This window comes from Oncorhynchus clarkii, chromosome 21 (assembly GCF_045791955.1).
Source record: "Oncorhynchus clarkii lewisi isolate Uvic-CL-2024 chromosome 21, UVic_Ocla_1.0, whole genome shotgun sequence".
NCBI classification, from domain to species: Eukaryota; Metazoa; Chordata; class Actinopteri; order Salmoniformes; family Salmonidae; genus Oncorhynchus; species Oncorhynchus clarkii.
Window position 1 is genome coordinate 18,251,502 of NC_092167.1, and position 16,129 is coordinate 18,267,630.

A 16,129-nucleotide genomic window follows, 5' to 3' on the forward strand; every position below is an offset into this window, starting at 1 on the left:
GGCTTGTCCCACCTTTGCAAAACATCTTGATGATCCCCAAGACTTTTGGGAAAATATTCTGTGGACTGACGAGACAAAAGTTGAACTTTTTGGAAGGTGTGCGTCCCGTTACATCTGGCGTAAAAGTAACACAGCATTTCAGAAAAAGAACATCATACCAACAGTCAAATATGGTGGTGGCAGTGTGATGGTCTGGGGCTGCTTTGCTGCTTCAGGACCTGGACCACTTGATGTGATTGATGGAACCATGAACCATTCTGCTCTCTACCAAAAAATCCTGAAGGAGAATTTGCGGCCACCAGTTCATGACCTCAAGCTGAAGCGCCCTTGGGTTCTGCAGCAGGACAATGATCCAAAACACACCAGCAAGTCGAGCTCTGAATGGCTTAAAAAGAAAATGAAGGTTTTGGAGTGGCCTTTTGGAGTGGCCGATTGAGATGCTGTGGCGTGACCTTAAAAGGCGGTTCATGCTCAAAAACCCTCCAATGTGGCTGAATTAAAACAATTCTGCAAAGAAGAGTGGGCCAAAATTCCTCCACAGCGATGTGAAAGACTCATTGCCAGTTATCGCAAACGCTTGATTGCAGTTGTTGCTGCTGAGGGTGGCACAACCAGTTATTAGGTTTAGGGGGCAATTACCTTTTCACATAGGGCCATGAAGGTTCGGATAGCTTTTTTACCTTATAATCATCACTTAAAAACTGCATTTTGTGTTTACTTTGGTTATCTTTGTGTAATATTTAAATTTGTTTGATGATTTGAAACATTTAGGTGTGACAAATGTGCAAAAAAATAAGAAATCAGGAAGGGGGCAAATACTTTTTCACAGCACTGATATATATATATTTATGTGTATCCATCATGGCCAAAAGTATGTGGGCATGCCTTCTAATTTGTGAATTTGGCTATTTCAGCCACACCCGTTTGCGGACAGAGCTGCTGTTATTGTGAAGTGGAAACATCTAGGCGCAACAACGGCTCAGCCGCTCAGTGGCAGGCTACACAAGCTCACAGAACGGCACTGCCGAGTGCTGACGTGCTAAAAATGATCTGTCCTTGGTTGCAACACTCACTACTGGGTTCCAAACTGCCTCTGGAAGCAACTTCAGCACAATAACTGTTTGTCGGGAGCTTCGTTAAATGGGTTTCCATGGCCGAGCAGCCAAGCGTTTCCATGGCTGAGCACACAAGCCTAAGATTACCATGCGCAACGCCAACCGTTGGCTGGAGTGGTGTAAAGCTTGCCACCATTGGACTCTATAGCAGTGAAAACTCGTTCTCTGGAGTGATGAATCGCACTTCACCTTCTGGCAGTCAGATGGACGAATCTGGCTTTGGTGGATGCCAGGAGAAGGCTACCTGCATCAATGCATAGTGTAAACTGTGAAGGTTGGTGGAGGAGGAATAATGCTCTGGGGCTGTTTTTCATGGTTCGGGCTAGTCCCCTTAGTTCCAGTGAAGGGAAATCTTAACGCAACAGCACACAATGACATTGTAGACGTTTCTGTGCTTCCAACTTCCAATAGTTTTGAGAAGGCCCTTTCCTGTTTCAGCATGACAATGCCCCCCATGCACAAAGCGAGGTCCATATGGAAATGGTTTGTTGAGATCGGTGTGGAATAACTTGACTGGCCTGCACAGAGCCCTGTATATATATATACACACACACACACACCTACCCACCTGACCCGGACGGACACTGCAGAGCTCAAGCTCACAAAGAACTGATCAAATATCGCCCCTCGTCAGTTAGTGTATTTCTGTGTGTGTCATGCACGGACGCATCCTTTTTATCCACAGCAAACTCTTTGGCATTACAAATACTGCGTCATGGCTTTGGACATGATAACAGCATGGTTTACTCAACACCTGTGTCACCCTATTGACCAATCCATGGACTGCAGACATGAGACATATAGTGTCACGCCTTCCAGACGGCTGGGGTCGAGGCTCTATGACAGGGTCTTGACATTATCACATCCACCAGCTGACACCTCACTGGGCCGTGAGCTCTGGCGCTGGCTTCCTGATTATGACCCAGCTGGAGCTGACTTTAGGGGCAGTTTCCTAAATGGCCCTGAGTTAGGAATGGAGAGAGTTGAAACTGTGTTTCCAAGAACTCGTTAGGCCAGAGAAATGAGATGGAGAGGGAGGGAGCTAGAAGACTGGGGTCTGACCTCAATCTCTGTTTCATGTGTGCAACAGCGAGGAGAGAGGGGAGGGAGAGATGGGGAGGGTGTGAGCGGTTTCTGGATGATGGTGAACAAAGCTCCTATTAGTCCTGAGTGCTGGTTCCTTAATAAGAGCTGCTATCAGACCCTACTAGTAATTACTCACACACAACCATGCACGCACACACACTCACACCGAGAAATGTCCGAGTACTTGCGTATCCTGATCTTTTCCCGTTAGCTGAGGAGAATTGTTGAATATGACCCATTTTTTAGACCACCCCCTCCCTTGCGTATAGTGACGTCAATCGTCTGAACTTGGAGATGTGTGTGTGTGTGTGTGTGTCGGTGTGTGTCGGTGTGTGTGTGTGTGTGTCGGTGTGTGTCGGTACGTGTGTTTCTCTGCTTTTCCAGAGTGTGAGGTACACTCCATTCTGTGTGTCTGTCCAGTCAGTAGAAGTATGTCTGACATATATTTAGTTGGTTGTTTGGACTCCACTGTGCTCCAAGACTGACTGTCTCAGACTAGATAGGGTTGGAGTTGAATGACTGAACCTGACACACACGCACACACCAACTGTCTCCTCTCCACTGTGTCCCCATGTAGAACCCGACCCAGGTGGGCACGGCCCTCCAGGTGTTCTATAACCTGGGCAGTCTGAGGGAGACCATCAGTGGGGTGGTGGAGGGCTACCGGACCACCATACAGGACAACGTCACCACTGCCCTGGACATCAAGGGACTCACCCAGCCCACTGGCAACAGAGGTAGGCGGGGGTGAGAGTTAGGGGGTGAGGAAAATAGTGTTTCAGTTTTGGAACTCTTGTCCTGTGTAACTTTTTCACCCGTGTCATTTCATTTGTGTGTGTGTGTCAGGTGCGCCAGGCAGAGCGGTGATGCCAACCCCAGGTAACACGGCAGCGTTCCGAGCTGCTCTCTGGACCAACCTAGAGAAACTCATGGACCAGATCTGTGCCGCTTGCGGACAGGTATGCCTTTACCTTTGCATATATTTTAAAAGTAAATGTGCACATTTTTACCTGCTGAAGTAGAGTAATGTACCTAGTCAGGGAGTACGGAGTTAACCTGTAATCTCTCTGTGTTTAGGTGCAACACCTCCAGAAGGTCCTGACGAAGAAGAGAGACCCTGTCACTCACGTCTGCTTCATCAGTGAGATCATTAAGGTGAGACGCCATGTCCTCATAAAAGGCCTGTGTGTTCTTGCCCCTGAACTGTCATCAGCACACCCTTCCACAACATCTATTCCTCTACTACCGGGGCGGCAGGTCGCCTAGTGGTTAGAGCGTTGGACTTGTAACTGAAAGGTTGCAAGATCGAATCCCCGAGCTGACAAGGTAAAAATCTGTCATTCTGCCACTGAACAAGGCAGTTAACTCACTGTTCCTAGGCCGTCATTTGAAAATAAGAATATGTTCTTAACTGACTTGCCTAGTTAAATAAAGGTAAAATCAATTAAAAAAAACTCTTGGCATATCATTCTCTTCTCTTTTGCCTACCTCTTTCCCCTCCTCTGTCCCTCTCCCATTCCCTTCTCTCCATCCTGATCGGTCTGTTACTTGGGCCTGTCCTGAACCAGACCTACCCAGGCTTTATTGACTCTTGCTTGCATCAGCAGAATGCTGGGCTGTTAAGCAGAACAGCTTAGTTATCTAATGCAAGCTGAAAGAGATTCAGCTGTGCCGATTTTCTTTCTTACAGGAGCATAGACCTCTTAATTTGCTCCCGCTCCTCGCTTTCTCTCCCTTCCTCCCTCGCTCTGCTTCTATTCCCTCACCCTCTCGTTCCCGCCGTTGTCACGCTCTCTCCATCTGTCTCTCCATCTCTCTTTGTCCTCTATAATAGTCCACAGTCCTATAATTGTCCTTTTATATTCAGGACAGCAGTCGACCTATTAGCAGCTTGCACCAATTAAGATCTAGTGTGTGTGCGCATGCCTGTGTGCGTATGTTTAGAAGTAGGACATACACATGGTCTGGTCTGTTTTGTGTTGAACATTAGCAGGGTAACATTGATGGACTGTGTGTATCCATTCTCTTTGTGTTGGGCCACAGGACAGCGTAAAACAGGGGGGGTTTCTCCCCAATTTTGTGATACCCAATTGGTAGTTAGTCTTGTTCCATCACTTCAACTCCCGTACGGACTCAGGAGAGGCGAAGGTCGAGAGCCGTGCATCCTCCGAAACACGACCCAGCCAGGCCCCACACTGCTTCTTGACACAATGCCCACTTAAACCGGTACCCAGCCGCACCAATGTGTCGGAGGAAACACCGTATGTGTGTGTGTGTGCATGCCTGTGTGTCCTTCTCCACTGATTAGCAGTGATTATATTAGGAGGCGAGGAGGGCCACGTTGATGGAGGGATGTGGTGACACACACTCCCCCTTCATATGTCTTTGTTTTGATTAGACTTTCCCCTCCCTCTCTACTTTCACTTCTGTCGTGTGTATGTGTGTGTTTAGTAAACTGTGTGTGTGTGTGTTTTTGAGTGTTCATGCGTGTGTGTGTGTCAGTGTTTGCATTTACGTTTGTGTGTGTGTTTAAAAATGGCACTCCTCTGTCCTCACCACCCTATCTAGTCAGTGTGTATTCCCTGTGTTAAAAGACTCTTATTTGAGTCAGATGTGTGTACTAGCTCTGCATGCTTCAGAGGAGTGGACCCTCATTAGTGGACAAACCTCCTCAGCCCATCGTAAGACGCCCTGCTATGACTTGTCATTATGGTGATGAGCTGTCATTGTTGTCCACGGTGATGGTTATGGCACAGCACGGTGGTCGCGTGTGTGTGTGTGTTTCTAGCTGATTTGTAGTGTGATAAATGTGTGCGGCGATAGCAGCATCTGGTGTGGCTGAGGATCACACTGGTAGATAATGATGATAATGGAAGTCACCCTGCCCTTCTGCCTGTTGGGCGCAGACTACACTCATCACAGCCCTGTGCGTGTGTGTCTCCTTGTGTGACTCTCTGTTCAGTTGTTTCTCTCTTCTCTCGGCAGGACGGCCAGCCTGATATCCTCTACACGTTTTGGAGTGATGTCACACACACTCTCTCGGTGGAGTTCCAGAGAGCTACGGCTGGTGAGGCTACAGAGCAATGTCTGTTTCACAGAGTAACGCTGATGCACCCTAGTAGCAGTGTGTGTGTGTGTGCTTACTCTCTCTCTGCGTCTCACTCTCTCTCTCTCTCTCCCTCTTACGTTTCTCTTCATTTTCTCTCTGTTAGCCATAGCGTTATGCCACCTGCAAATAATGCTGTACCTGCGTTTCCCTGCATTTGTGTGGTGTGTGTGTCAGCGGTACAGCACAAACAGTGGGCCATCACTCTTCCCTTCGCCTATAAACCCTAAATGCCCCTCCATGTCCCGTCCCAACCACTGTGGGGTATGATTACACCTCTCTGGTGATATATACCCCCTTTTCAGACGGGACAGGGTCTATAAACACATACAGACACACTCGCACACCCCTTCTTTCATTTATACCCCGCCATGGGACAGGCCCTATAAAAGGTGGAGAGACAACCCAACAGCATCCATCCACACACACCGCAGAGAAAAGTTTCCGCCCCCTCCTTATCATACAGTAAGTGTGCCATTTCAGCAGAAGGGATAAATGTCAGTAGATTTAGATGTGAGTAAAAGAGCGGCGCGTTTGGTTCCTGTGGTGCTGTTAACTCTATTTTCACACAACGATCTGTCGGCTGCCTACCTACAGGATCTGTTGACTGCGTATGGAGCTGTTTCTAAAAACTCTTATAGACGCCGTTGCCGTTTCTCCTGCCGAGATCTGTATCTAATGCCCTGGTGGTGAGAGAGACTCGAGAACATTGACTGATAGCGGATGACATGAAAAGGATACGAAGGGAAAATGTCCACAACACAACCTATACAAAGTGTTCTCTTGGCAGGGTAAAGAAAGAGCGAAGTCAAGCTATGATCCAGTCACCATCACCCTAATCATTACGTGCGTCTTTGCCATGTCGTGAAGCCCACAGCAGCCTGCCTTGGACGAATCCGTGTCTATTGATCCCTGCTCTAACACAGTACAGTGTTATCACCTGTTAATGATGCTCCTCATTCACTCTCACTGGTCAATACGGAGTTAATCCGCACAGGCCCAGTATATCTCTCCTTCCTCGCTCTCTCTCTGTCTTTGTCTCGCTGGCTCTCTCTATCCATCTGTCTCTGTACCAGTGCCCCGCACTCCTCCAAATATGTTTTCCATTTTTTTCTCTTATTCTTTCTCTTATGGTGAAATAACCTTTTGGTTCAATTAGCATATGGAAATATACAAGAGCCTGAAAGTACTTCAGTTCAAACCTGTATGAATCATTATAAAACACTATATTATGCATTCACCAAATCAATCAACATTAAAACAATCTGCATATCATCCCTTAACGAGCAACAAATCACTCGCAAAGTCAGGTAATTAACATAATAATGAGCGGGAAAATGTCACCATTTATTTTATTTTGCTTTATTTTTATCAGGATAGTCTTTCTGTTTCAGTCTCATCCCTTCATCCATGTTCTAGTCTGGTAATCAGGGATAATGTGATGTTTCTAGTTCACGGGAGCAGAAAGACTGTTAGTGTGCATCAAAGCAGATGTTTACCTTTGCAGTCATTAAAACATAGAAGGTGACATTTTACGGCTCTACTCTTCTTCTCGTCTGCCTTCCAATCCTTATCTTTTTGTGACCTCCTCCTCACCCCTACCCCGTTCTCTCTCTCTCTCGTTCTCTCTATCCCTCTCCAGCCTCATCCTTCCTCAAGCAGGCATTAGAGGGAGAGTACCCTAAGCTTCTCCGTCTCTATAACGACCTGTGGCGTCGGCTGCAGCAGTACAGCTCCAGCATCCAGGGGGTGATATCGAGCAGCGCAGGGCTGGACACCGCCATGGACCTGCCCACCACAGAGATGGACAACCAGGACCTTTTCACACAAACCAAACACGACTACGAGTGAGTCTGAAGTGAACATATATACACACACACACACACGCACACTCTCGGCTTTGTTACAGTATGCAGTCTGCCTCTTCACATCCTACTCAATGATCGACCGGTTCGGGATGAGTCTCTCTCTCTCTCTCACACACACACACACACACACACACACACACACACACACACACACACACACAGCCTTACCTTGACTAACCAGTGTGGGATTTGACCCAGCTTGCTGTGATTGACAGAAATAATTTCAATATGAAGATTCTCTCTCACACACACATTCCGTGATACGTGGTGAATCTCAGAATGTAAAGTCTCTATCTCTTTATACAGAGTACTAAAGCTGTAGGAGAGTTTAAATATGGGAGACCACTAGCAATTAAAACAAACCACAGAACCGGTCACAGCCAGCACACTGATTGGTATGCATGGATGGATCAGAAAGTAAACGTCCATTAAACCTACTATATTTTAGAGTGCTCAGTGATGGGGGAGGAGGGGGCGAGTTAGAGATAAAGTGTGTATGTGTGTGGGCAGAGTGCCAGAAAGAGTGAAAGAAGGGGGAGAGATAAAGCTTTTCCAAAGGCTTCCAGTGTGAGTGTATAAGAAGTAGTTGAATGAAGTCACGGAGGGCAGTAGCTATCTGACGGGAGCAAGCTATATGGCACCTCTCTGAGGAGAGACAGGGCTTTGTAGTGGAGAGAACAGAGAACGATCGAAGGACAGTTGAAGAAAACGATTCGATAAAGAAACGTCAACATCAGAGTTTTATAGAATCCTGCTGGACCAGACTCACCCTCCCATTGCCCTGGTCAAAAGTAGTGCACTAAATAGGGAATAGGGTAGGGCTGACCCCATTTAGTCGATTGTTTGGTTGATAGGCTGTTTTTTTTGTTGTTGAGCATTGGCAAATATAAACAAAAACTGTTATGGCACATGAGACACTGGTATGATTCACACCTGTCTGATTGGACTAATCCATTGCAGAGGCCGCGGGGATGGCACACCAGTAGTACATTTACAGTTAATTCCTATAATTTCTAATCTACAATGTTTGTTTTGTTATGGTCATTTCTGTTAATAGATTCAATATATTATTAATATTAGTCTTACCGTTGTCTTTTTAGGAGTGCACAATCTAGGCTACACTTGTGAGGGAAAATCTCCAGAGTGATGATGAGTTAAGACAATTGGAAATAGTACATCTGAAAGTCATTTTTTTCTTCGTCTCAAAAAGCAAGTAAACAAAGTCTGTTTTTACATCCGTTGTGAATGACAATAGTTCCTCAACGTAGCCTATTTGAAAAATATTTCCAGCTCTCTCTCTCTTTCGATAACCACTCAGCATGAAAGGGGAAAAAATCTCATGCTCTGATCCGGTGGAAATGTGTAAAAAAAATACCTACCTGATTACTTCTTATCCCTTGCGCAAATATCCTACAGCTTTGTCTGTCTGTCCAGAGCTCACATACAGTTGAAGTCGGAAGTTTACATACACTTAGGTTGGAATCATTAAAAATCGTTTTTCAACCACTCCACAAATGTCTTGTTAACAAACTATAGTTCTGGCAAGTCAGTTAGGACATCTGCTTTGTGCATGACACAAGTAAGTTTTCCAACAATTGTTTACAGACAGATTATTTCACTTATAATTTACTCTATCACAATTCCAGTGGGTCAGACATTTACATACACTAAGTTGACTGTGCCTTTAAACAGCTCTGGAAATTCCAGGAAATTATGTCATGGCTTTAGAAGCTTCTGATAGGCTAGTTGATGCCATTTTAGTCAATTGGAGGTGTACCTGTGGATGTATTTCAAGGCCTACCTACAAACTCAGTGCCTCTTTGCTTGGCATCATGGGAAAATCAAAAGAAATCAGCCAAGACCTCAGAAAAAAAATTGTAGACCTCCACAAGTCTGGTTCATCCTTAGGAGCAATTTCCAAATGCCTGAAGGTACCACGTTTATCTGTACAAACAATATTACGCAAGTATAAACACCATGGGACCACGCAGCCGTCATACCGCTCAGGAAGGAGACACGTTCTGTCTCCTAGAGATAAAAGTACTTTGTTGCGAAAAGTGCAACTCAATCCCAGAACAATAGCAAAGGACCTTGTGAAGATGCTGGAGGAAACGAGTACAAAAGTACTTTGCTGCAAGAGGAACTGGTGCACTTCACAAAATCGATGGCATCATGAGGAAAGAGAATTATGTGGATATATTGAACCAACTTCTCAAGACATCAGTCAGGAAGTTAAAGCTTGGTTGCAAATGGGTCTTCCAAATGGACAATGACCCCAAGCATACTTCCAAAGTTGTGGCAAAATGGCTTAAGGACAACAAAGTCGAGGTATTGGAGTGGCCATCACAAAGCCCTGACCTCAATCCCATAGACAATTTGTGGGCAGAACTGAAAAAGCGTGTGCGAGCAAGGAGGCCTACAAACCTGACTCAGTTACACCAGCTCTGTCAGGAGGAATGGGCCAAAATTCACCCAACTTATTGTGGGATGCTTGTGGAAGGCTACCCGGAACATTTGACCCAAGTTCAACAATTTAAAGGCAATGCTACCAAATACTAATTGAGTGTATGTAAACTTCGGACCCACTGGGAATGTGATGAAATAAATAAAAGCTGAAATAAATCATTCTCTCTACTATTATTCTGACATGTCACATTCTCAAAAGAAAGTGGTGATCCTAACTGACCTAAGACAGGGAGTTTTTACTAGAATTAAATGTCAGGAATTGTGAAAAACGTGAGTTTAAATGTGTTTGGCAAAGGTGTATGTAAACTTCCGACTTCAACTGTATTTTATACAATGTTACAAGATTGCTAGTGTGAGCTTCAGGCTGGACCTAAGTTAAGTTGATACCATGTTTCAAGTTCCTTGCAGACAGGCCATGCAATAGCAAATGTGGTTTATAGGATATTTATTTTTATCAGGATATTTTCTACCTACGGCCTACAGTGTTTTTATTTGTTGGCTTTATGTAGGCTATGGCAATAGAAGTTTAATTTGTATAATTTTCATTTAGATATAATTTTGATTAACCACATGTGCATTTGAAAATCAGAACTGGCACGCAGATCAGTAGAAATGGTATGATAACTTTCCGACCGCTGGTGTAGCCTATTATCAGCAACTTCAGGAGCATAATGGCAGAATCTGAGAAGGCCAGAGGGAGGAAGAGGGTCGGGTTGGGAAGAGGTTTTTTTCTTCTGGTTAGGCTATATTGATCTCTTGTTCACTCTTTAGTCATTTCTGTGTGTTGATTTTTAATTTCAGTGCCTAAAGCATCAGGCAAAGTATCCTACATACAGTATAGTTGGTTTTATTCAAACATATTACACCTACAGTACCGGTCAAGAGTTTGGACACACCTACTCATTCAAGTGTTTTTCTTTATATTTACTATTTTATACATTATACAATAATAGTGAAGACATAAAAACTATGAAATAACCAAAAACGTGTTAAACAAATCAAAATAGATTTTAGATTTTAGATTCTTCTCCTTTGCCTTGATGACAGCTTTGCACACTCTTGGCATTCTGTCAACCAGCTTCATGAGGTATGGAATGGATTTCAATTAACAGGTGTGCCTTGTTAAAAGTTTGTTTGTGGGATTTCTTTCCTTAATGCATTTGAGCCAATCAGTTGTGTTGTGACAAGGTAGGTGTGCTATACAGAAGATAGCCCTATTTGGTAAAATACCAAGTCCATATTATGGAAAGAACAGCTCAAATAAGCAAAGAGAAACAACAGTCCATCATTACTTTAAGACATGAAGGTCGGTCAATCTGGAAGATTTCAAGAACTTTGAACGTTTCTTCAAGTGCAGTTGTAAAAACCATTAAGCACTATGATGAAACTGGCTCTCATGAGGACCGCCACAGGAAAGGAAGACCCAGAGTTACCTCTGCTGCAGAGGATAAATTCACTAGAGTTACCAGCCTCAGATTGCAGCCCAAATTAATGCTTCACAGAGTTCAAGTAACAGACACATCTCAACATCAACTGCTCCGAGGAGACTGTGTGAATCAGGCCTTCATGGTCATATTTCTGCAAAGAAACCACTACTAAAGGACACAAATAAAAGGAAAGAACTTGCTTGGGCCAAGAAACACGGCAATGGACATTAGACCGGCTAAAATCTGTCCTTTCGTCCGAGTCCAAATTTGAGATTTTTGGTTCCAACCACCGTTTCTTTATGAGATATGGAGAAGGTGAACAGATGATCTCTGCATGTGTGGTTCCCACCATGAAGCATGGAGGAGGAGGTGTGGGGGTGGTTTGCTGGTGACCCTGTCTGTGATTTATTTAGAATTCAAGGCACACTTAACCAATGCATTCTGCAGCGATACGCCATCCCATCTAGTTTGCACTTAGTGGGACTATAATTTTTTTTCTGCCAACAGGACAATGACCCAACACACCTCCAGGCTGTGTAAGGGCTATTTGACCAAGAAGGAGAGTGACCTGGCCTCCACAATCACCCAACCTCAACCTAATTGAGATGGTTTGGGATGAGTTGGACCGCAGACTGAAGAAAAAGCCGTGCTCAGCATATGTGGGAACTTCAAGACTGTTGGAAAAGCATTCCAGGTGAAGCTGATTGAGAGAATGCCATGAGTGTCCAAAGCTGTCATCAAGGCAAAGGATGGCTACTTTGAAGAATCTAAAATATATTTTTTGGTTTTGATGTCTTCGCTATTATTCTACAATGTATAAAATAGTACAAATAAACAAAAACCCTTCAATGAGTAAGTGTTCAAACTTTTGACCGGTAGTGTATATGAAAATGCTGTTAATTGACTACAGCTCAGTGTTCAACACCATAGTGCCCACAAAGCTCATCGCTAAGCTAAGAACCCTAGGACCAAACACCTCCCTCTGCAACTGGATCCTTGACTTCCTGACAGGTAGGCAACAACACAACTGCCACGCTGATCCTCAACACAGGAGCCCCTCAGGGGTGCGTGCTTAGTCCCCTCCTGTACTCCCTTTTGACTCACGACTGTGTGGCCAAGTATGACTCCAGCGCCATCATTACGTTTGCTGACGACACAACGGCGGTAGGCCTGATCACCGACAAGTGAGACCGCCTATAGAGAGGAGGTCACAGACCTGGCAGTGTGGTTCCAGGACAACAAGCTCTCTGTCAATGTGAGCAAGACAAAGGAGTTTATCGTGGACTACAGGAAAAGGAGGGCCGAACACACCCCCATTTACATCGAGGGGCTGTGTGGAGCGGGACGAGAGTTTCAAGTTCCTTGGTGTCCACCAACAAACTATCATGGTCCAAACACACTAAGAAAGTTGTGAAGAGGGCATGACAATGTCTTTTCCCCCTCAGGAGACTGAAAAGATTTTGCATGGGTCCCGTGATCCTCAAAAAGTTATACAGCTGCACCATCGAGAGCATCCTGACCGGTTGCATCACCGTCTAGTTGCATCACCAACTGCTCGGCATCCGACCATAAGGCGTTACAGAGGGTAGTGCATACCTGGGGCCAAGCTTCCTGCCATCCAGGACCTATATACTTGGTGGTGTCAGAGGAAAGCCAAAGAAATTGTCAAAGACTCCAGTCACCCAAGTCATTTTCCAACAGTCTCTGCTACCGCACGACAAGTGGTACCGGAGCGCCAAGTCTAAGTCCAAAAAGCTCCTCAACAGCTTCTACCCCTAAGCCATAAGACTGCTGAACAATTAATCAAATGGCCACCCGGACTATTTGCCTCCTTTGTTCTTACACTGCTGCTGCTCGTTGTTTATTGTCCATGCATAGTAACATTACCCCTACCTACATGTACAAATTACCTTGACTAACCTGCACCCCTGCACATTGAGTGGGTACCGGTGCCCCCTGTATATAGCCTCAATATTTTGTGTTACTTTTTATATATATATTTCTGAGGACGCATAGCTCTCATCCTTTGCCTTTCCCGAGTCCGTACGGGAGTTGCAGCGATGAGACAAGATTGTAACTACTACCAATTGGATACTACGAAATTGGGGAGAAAAAGGGGTAAAATATTTATTTACTTTTACCCCTTTTTCTCCCCAATTTTGTAGTATCCAATTGGTAGTAGTTACAATCTTGTCTCATCGCTGCAACTCAGCGTGTCAGCATGCATGCGTCTGGCCTGTCACAGGAGTCGCTAGAGCGCGATGGGACAAGGACATCCCTGCCGGTCAAACCCTCCCCTAACCCGGACGACGCTGGGCTAATTGTGCCGGCTGCGACAGAGCCTGGACTCTAACCAAGATCTCTAGTGGCACAGCTAGCAACTGCAATGTAGTGCCTTAAACCACTGCACCACTTGGGAGGCCCTATTGTGTTACTTTTTTCTTTTTTTTTTTACTCTAGTTTATTTAGTAAATCTTTTTTTCACTGCATGGTTGGTTAAGGGCTTTGTTAGTAAGCATTTCATGGTAAGGTCTACCTTCACCTGTTGTATTCGGCGCATGTGACAAATAACATTTGATTTGATTTTTATATATGGTAAAATACACATTTTCAAATTTCGAACAATCGATTGGTTCTAAAGAACAGACTACTCTCGTCGACCAATATATATATTTTTTTGTCAGGGACAGCCGTAGAATAGGGTTCTATTTGGGACGTAGGCCCTCTCTACTGGGTGAACTTCAGGCCTGACATATCCCTATCCTGCCGGTAGATGTCTGGACAGATGCAACAACTTGAGTGTTTAAATTGCGTTGTGATGGCTAGGTGACCAGACAGGTGGAAATGGCTCCTGTACACTATAGCGTATGTCTGTAACTGCTGGAGCCTGATATGAGTCACACATTAACCTAATGGTGTGAAGCTCCAGGCCCAGCCAGGGGCCCTTGCTGCTCCCTGTTTCCCAGTAGGAGATCCTGTGCCAGGCTACAGCGCCTGGCCCTGCTGGTTATCCCCCTGGCACTCAGTCAATTTGAGTCAGTGTTGATTAACCATGGGTACATGAAAGCCACTGGGAGCAGGCCCAGGTTATCTCCCTGACTCCATTAAATCTCTTTCTCTCCCTCTCTCTATTATTCTCTTCTCTCTTGGGTCCCTCTCTCCGTCCCGCTCTCTACCTCTTTCATTTCCTTGCTCTGCCTGTCTCGCTCTACCCCATACCCTCTTTCTCGCTTCGTCTCTCTGTTTGCTCTCTGATGTAGAGCTGTCAGCCTGTGTGTTGTGTGTCGTCTCAGTGTTTAAACTTGTAATTACGGGCGCTGCTGTGGGCCAAATTGCCTCTGTTACTCAAGGTGTCTGTTGCTGTGGTTGGGCAGAGAGGGGGATGAAGGGAGGGAGAGGGGATGGATGGACGGGCGGACGGACGGAGGGAGAGAGGTGCATGGAAAGAGGGTACACTAACAAGCTGATAGACAGCTGCACGAATGGATAAAGTGAGGGAATAGGATGAATAGAGGTGGTGTGAAGAAGCCCAGACGGAGAAGTGACGGGGTGGGAAGAGATGGATGAATCGGCTGGTTGACACAGGGAGGTATAAGAGGGAGCAAAATCATTCAGAGGAGTGGTGATGAGATGGAGAACAAACATTGAATGCACATTTGCTCGTGTGCGAAAAGCACTTGTCGTCATTGTTCTCATTGAGCTACATTTCAGTTAACGAGAGAGCACCATTAATCAATAAGCGCCCTGTCTGATGAATTGTGGTGCATAAAATGACTGGCCAGATGAACTAAAGATTGGAGCGCTGCTGAAGAAGTGCATACAGCTGTGTGTGTGTGTGTGTGTGTGTGTGTGTGTGTGTGTGTGTGTGTGTGTGTGTGTGTGTGTGTGTGTGTGTGTGTGTGTGTGTGTGTGTGTGTGTGTGTGTGTGTGTGTGTGTGTGTGTGTGTGTGTGTGTGTGTGTGTGTGTGTGTGTGCAAGCAAGCTTGAGGGCCCTACAGGCTGCTGTTAGCTTGGGTTTCTCTACCTCTTCCCCATTTCATCAGTGTGAGAGAAACGAGAGAGAGTTGGAAGAGAGGGTAGGCCTGCCAGAGCCTGTCACTACTGATGTCTTCATCTCGCTCCAGCGCCACAGACCAGTCCACTGTGTGCTCGCTGTGGGTCTAGATCAGTGTGTGTGAGATGTGTAAATAGACCGAGAATCTGGCCTCTAGGCATGTTCCCAAATGTAGAATTTTGTTTAAAACCAGGAAAATAATGAACCATCGCTGTATATAGTTTGTAAACACATTCATGAGATAAATAACATGTGTCTGTCTGTAGTCCAGAGAAGGCTTTGAAGGACTCTCTGCAGCCCTACGAGGCAGCGTACCTCTCCAAGTCTCTGTCTCGTCTGTTTGACCCCATCAACCTGGTGTTCCCCATGGGGGGACGCAACCCCCCCTCCCACGACGAACTGGACAGCATCATCAAGACCATCACCAGGTACACACCTACACAAACACTGTTCCCTACTCAGACAAAATTCTCAGAAAAAAAGCAGAAATATTATTTCTTACATCTGTTGGTCCTCTCACTTTTTTTGCTGATCCTGCCCTGATCCTGTTCTTTCCATTGTCCTACATGTTATATTATTATGTGTGTGTCCTCAGTGAGCTGAACGTGGCGTCGGTAGACACCAGTCTGACTCTGGCAGTGGCCAAGAACGCTGCCAAGACCGTCCAGCTCTTCTGTGTCAAGTCTGAGCAGCTGGTAGGTCACCACAACATCCAATTGTTCATCAGTCAAACCCTGTTCTGTGGCTAAGTGGCAGCCCTGTATGGCAGTGAGTGTCATTGGGCGCAAGGAGAAGGATATGAGGGGAGATTTTTATAATTTTCTTAACTTTAATTTATTTGGTAAATATTTCCTAAACTCTTCTTGTTGGTTAAGGGTTTGTAAATAAGCATATCCCGGTAAAGTCTACACCTGTTGTATTCGGCGCATGTCACAAATAAAGTTTGATTTGACTTGATTTGATGAGAGGGGAGGAGGAGAAGAGAATCGAGGGGGGCAGAATAGTAC

The 16,129-nt window shown here is 45.4% G+C and overlaps 1 protein-coding gene across 1 annotated transcript in view; it reads left to right on the forward strand.

The window, feature by feature from the left end:
- The window catches only part of LOC139378683 (component of oligomeric golgi complex 5), a 91,510-nt gene that overhangs the window by 62,492 nt on the left and 12,889 nt on the right, over positions 1–16,129 (forward strand). Inside the window, exons 8-14 of the mRNA XM_071121095.1 lie at positions 2,779–2,938; positions 3,048–3,160; positions 3,279–3,356; positions 5,187–5,268; positions 6,950–7,154; positions 15,389–15,550; positions 15,718–15,817. Of these exons, the coding sequence (XP_070977196.1) occupies positions 2,779–2,938; positions 3,048–3,160; positions 3,279–3,356; positions 5,187–5,268; positions 6,950–7,154; positions 15,389–15,550; positions 15,718–15,817 (900 nt within the window). The remainder of the gene's footprint in view (positions 1–2,778; positions 2,939–3,047; positions 3,161–3,278; positions 3,357–5,186; positions 5,269–6,949; positions 7,155–15,388; positions 15,551–15,717; positions 15,818–16,129) is intronic.